General features: G+C 37.8%; 1 protein-coding gene across 1 annotated transcript in view; it reads left to right on the forward strand.

Moving 5' to 3' along the window:
• Positions 1–5,243, forward strand: part of LOC107743908 (ryanodine receptor 3) — a 178,775-nt gene that overhangs the window by 2,669 nt on the left and 170,863 nt on the right. The window contains exons 2-4 of the mRNA XM_016557358.1: positions 3,719–3,907; positions 4,251–4,392; positions 4,578–4,695. Coding sequence (XP_016412844.1) covers positions 3,719–3,907; positions 4,251–4,392; positions 4,578–4,695 — 449 coding nt within the window. The remainder of the gene's footprint in view (positions 1–3,718; positions 3,908–4,250; positions 4,393–4,577; positions 4,696–5,243) is intronic.

A 5,243-nucleotide genomic window follows, 5' to 3' on the forward strand; every position in this document is an offset into this window, starting at 1 on the left:
TTTAGTTTGAATTTTTCATCTTATATATACACACACACACACACACACACACACATTTCAACGAACAATGTTTTGAATAGTTTTAGTTTAAGTTAACGATAATAAACCCTGCTGCCATCCAGTAATCACAATAAGCTTTGCTGCTTTGCTGCTTTTGATTTGAAACAAAATATAAATATCAGCTTTCAAATTCTGTCAATTTCAAATGAAAGTTTATTTATAAAGCACTTTAAAAACCACAAAGTGTACCAAAATGTTGTACAATTTTACAAATAAAATAAAAATAGAATACTGTGAGATGATTACGAAATTAATTTATGACTGATTGAGCGATTACATGAGACAGGATACGGATTTCTGTAAGTTGTGCTCTTTCTTTTAACGTACCTTCAGATGTTCATTTATGTTTATTTCATGCTGTAACTGCTTTTAAAGCGGAGGAGACGATCAGTTCACAGTGATCTGTCACTCCACATTAAACGGCTCCAAAAGGGCATTTATTATTTGAATGTTGTAATAAAATTGTAAGAATTTGAAACAGAGACTTTGTTTCAAATCAAAAGTAACCAATCACAAAGCTTATTGTGATTTATTGGATGGGAGGCGCACTACAATGTTATGTGCATTAACTTAAAACAGGCTAGACTAATCGATCCTTGGGATTTATGAATCAGTATCGTTTTGTAAAAATGAGAATTGATTAAAATCGAGAAATCAGTATTTTTTACTCAGCCCTGGTGATCATGTTCCTCACACTCATGTGGTGCGACATTACTGTTGGATCCAATATAGTCACACAGCATCGTCTTTTAGTTTAAATCTTTCTGAAAATCCTGTGTTGAATTGTGCCTTGTTTGTAAACGAATCCGCGGTAAAATGAAGTGAACAAAGGACCAAGTTCTTGCTGACACGCTCTGGATCGGAAACAGGCGTTGATCTTCTGTGAAGGCGGAGTTTAGCCACACTATTACGTCATAGAGTGGCACATTCCACAACCTGTCATTTTGGCAGACTGGCTTCAATATAAGCTGATTTTAGACTAACGAGAAAGTTTTGAGTTCTGAAACTTTCAGGATGTTTTTATAGTACAAGGAGCTCTTATATGTCAAGGGAAGTTTGATTTCTCAGTTCATGACGTTTTTAAAATACAGCCATCCTCATTACTGTAGAAAGATTATAGAGATCCTGTAGCTCAAACTGTATAAAATCATCTGACAAATACATAAATATAAATGTGTGGATCTGGTTTTGTGATTCCTCTTTCCTTTGGGAAATGACCTGGATTCCCTGGACAGATATTTGCTGCTGCTGCTTGATGCAGTGATGAAGTAGTTTTCATTTGTTTTAGTGTTTATTGAAGCATGAATATGTTTTGATCCTCTGGCTGCATTTCATTTGCATTTATTTATTTATTGATTTAGCAGATGCTTTTGCCCAAAGTGACTTATAATTGAGAATAAAACAGACAGAAGTGATTCATCTAAACTCTGGATCATCACTGGATGAATTGCATTAAATACGCAGGCAGGCAGTTTGACGTTTATTTGGTCTGTAAATGAACCATTATGTTCATTGTAGTCTCACTCTATAATGTTGACCAATAACTCTGGTTTGTTTCTAAATGTGAGACATTCAGAGCATTAAAGGGGTCATATGATGCGATTTCAAGTTTTCCTTTCTCTTTGGAGTGTTACAAGCTGTTCGTGAATAGATAAGATCCCTAAAGTTGCAAAGACTAAAGTCTCAAACCCAAAGAGATATTCTTTATAAAAGTTAAGACTGGTCCACGCCCTCCTAAAACGCCTGGACAGGGCATCATCACAGTATGGTGAGGGGCGTAACATTTCCGTCTCACGCTTGAGGTATTCGGCCAATCACAACGCACTGGATAGCTGGCCAATCAGAGCACACCTCGCTTTTCAGACCGATGAGCTTTGTAAAAATAGACGCGTTTCAGAAGGCGGGGCATAGAGGACAAACAATAATGTACAGTATGTGGAAAACAATATGTTTTTTTAACCTGAAACCGCATAAACATTTCGTTACACCAAATACACAAAATAATGTTCTTTTTAGCAACATCATATGACCCCTTTAAAGCTCACGGTCACTTCAGTCTCATTACAGCCGCTCACATCAGATGTCATTCTGAACATATTCAAACATATGCAAAACATATTCAGGCCTGAATTTAAGATTTATGGATTTAAATTGGATACCCTATATAATCCTTGCTTTTGGATTACACTGTTTTAATATTAACTAAAATCTAATAATGTATTTGTCAGTCATAAATGAAACGGTCAGATTTCTGCACTCAGAAATTCATGGCATAATTTAGAGACACGCAACATGCAGACTTCATATTTAAATAGCAACTATACAGCCACTAGTCCATATAGCAATTTCATTAAGTGTACAGCACTACTTTTGATTTATTCATCCAAGATTTGACATTCCGCATTATAGTGTAAATTCCATTTTCATGACTAGATTCATGACGCATTTTCCACATCGCAGAAATCATACAGACCTAAAATTATTTCTCGGACCCCACTTTCAGAACCCGTTCTAGAGCAACGTTTGCAGTAGTTTTTCTCGATCAGAAGCTTTCGCTCTGATCTCCAGAGCTGTTTGAGGCAGGCTGGGATGTTAAATGGATGTTACACTAGTGATGAGTGTGTTGTGGTGATTTTGAGCGGCGTTAAGCATTATTAGTTGATCTGAGTCCCAGCAACAGGAAATAATAGCGTCCCGTTCGTCTGAACACTTGAGTGTGTGAGTCACACGTCACTTCAGCAGGACCTGAGAACATCTACAGCTCCATCAATCATCAGTCACCACAAACACTCACAAAAACAAGCCATCTTCTCTTTGGGAGTTAAAGTTAGATCCATAGACACAGGAACACACCTCTGTGCAGGCATTATATTTATGACCATTTATGAGGATCTGCTTTTGATATTCCCTCTTCTGGTCAATAATTTTTCATACGTTTTATTCCTGCTTCTGGTCAGATGGGATACTTTCTCCCTTTCCGTCATTATAAGGTCATGCAAGTTTATAATCTGATTATCTATAGTCGCTGCCGCCACACTTGTATAAAATCTAAATATAATGTTTTATGAAACATTTTTAGTTAATTAAATTTTAGAACTTAAACTTAATATTTTAATAAATTATTAAATTAATTAAGTTTTTTTATCCAATATTTATATTTTATTTTTCACTTATTTCAATAATCAAAAAAAGTTTTTGTTAAAGGGGTCATATGATGCTGCTAAAAAGAACATTATTTTGTGTATTTGGTGTAATGAAATGTGTTTATGCAGTTTAAGGTTACACCAGTAATTTACCAGTGGAAATATTTATTACTAATGTTTTACAGATTTTACTACCTTAATACATCACGGTGCCTGTAAATTGCATTTATAATAAGAAAGCGAAACACTTCCTTTGAATTTCATGCCGTCACAGTCACACTCCCTGTAAAAATCCACATTGTAGTTATTTATCGCCCTCAAGGTCAGCTGGGCAACTTTCTAGAAGAACTGGATATGCTGCTGTCCTCATTCCACTGGGGTTCCTCAGGGATCTGTTCTAGGGCCCCTCCTCTTCTCTATATACACTCCATCACTGGGACCCATCATTCAGGCACATGGTTTCTCCTACCATTGCTATGCTGATGACACACAGCTCTACCTCTCATTTCAACCAGATGGTCCAATGGTGCCTGCTCGAATCTCAGACTTTCTGATGGACATCTCAGCATGGATGAAAGAACATCACCTGCAGCTCAACCTGGCAAAGAAAGATCTTCCCAGCCTCCCCATCAGTACAGCACCAGTTTACCATCCAACTGGGCTCATCAATGATAATCCCATCGTGTTCAGCCAGGAATCTTGGGGTGATCCTCGATGTTCAGCTGACCTTTATAGATCACAATGCAAAAACAGCACGATCATGCAGGGTTGCACTACACAACATCAGGGAGATCAGACCCTTCCTAACAGAGCATGCAACACAGCTTCTCATCCAGGCCCTTGTCATTTCTAGGTGGACTATTGCAATGCTCTTCTGGCTGGACTTCCAACATGTGCAATCAGACCTCTGCAAATGATTCAGAATGCAGCAGCATGTCTTGTTTCCAATGAGCCCAAGAGAACCCATGACACACCGCTTCTCATCTCTCTGCACTGGCTTCCAGTCGCGGCTCGCATCAAGTTCAAGACAATGGTGCTTGCCTACAGAACAGCCACGGGCTCACACCCTCCTACCTCTGCTCTCTCCTATGCGTCTGCATCCCCTCCAGAAGCCTTTGGTCGGTAAACAAGCGGCAGCTCGTGGTCCCATCGCAGAGAGGCACAAAACCACTGTCTTTTACTGCACCCTGTTGGTGGAATGACCTACATAACTCCATCCGGACAGCCGAATCCCTCACAATCTTCAAGAAACAACTCAAAACTCATCTCTTCCGTGAGCATCTAGCTGCCTCCAATAAGAATAATAATAATTGAAAAAATAATAATTCTATGCCTTCACTTTTTCTATTCTCTTATTATCCTCCTGTCCCGCAGAGAGGCACAAAACCACTGTCTTTTACCGCACCCTGTTGGTGGAATGACCTACATAACTCCATCCGGACAGCTGAATCCCTCACAATCTTCAAGAAACAACTCAAAACTCATCTCTTCCGTGAGCATCTAGCTGCCTCCAATAATAATAATAATAATTGAAAAAATAATAATTCTATGCCTTCACTTTTTCTATTCTCTTATTATCCTCCTGTCCCAGCTTTTACTATTTTGCATGATGACTGAAACCTTGTATAGCGGGCATTACTCATGTTTATTGCCACCTTATGATTGTTGTATTCCTCAACTGTAAGTCGTTTTGGATAAAAGCATCTGCCAAATGAATAAATGTAATGTAAATGTAAATAAATGTATAGTCTTAAGTTAATTGTTAATTGAGTTAATTCATTAAATTGTAGAACTCTGACTTAATGTATAAATATTAGATGAAAAACTTGGAAAAAAATGTGAAATGCTGCCTTGCCAACTAATTGTTTTTACTGTTCATTTTAAGGGAATTACATTGTATTTCTACATTAAATTGATGACATTCTCGATGAAATATATACCCTTTTGTTTTGTTTGTTTTTTACCAAACTACACACACTCACTCACACACTCTCTCACACTCTCTCACACACACACACACACACACACACACACACACAC

Source organism: Sinocyclocheilus rhinocerous, unplaced genomic scaffold (assembly GCF_001515625.1).
Source record: "Sinocyclocheilus rhinocerous isolate Xijiao unplaced genomic scaffold, SAMN03320098_v1.1 scaffold1068, whole genome shotgun sequence".
In the NCBI taxonomy this organism is placed as follows: domain Eukaryota; kingdom Metazoa; phylum Chordata; class Actinopteri; order Cypriniformes; family Cyprinidae; genus Sinocyclocheilus; species Sinocyclocheilus rhinocerous.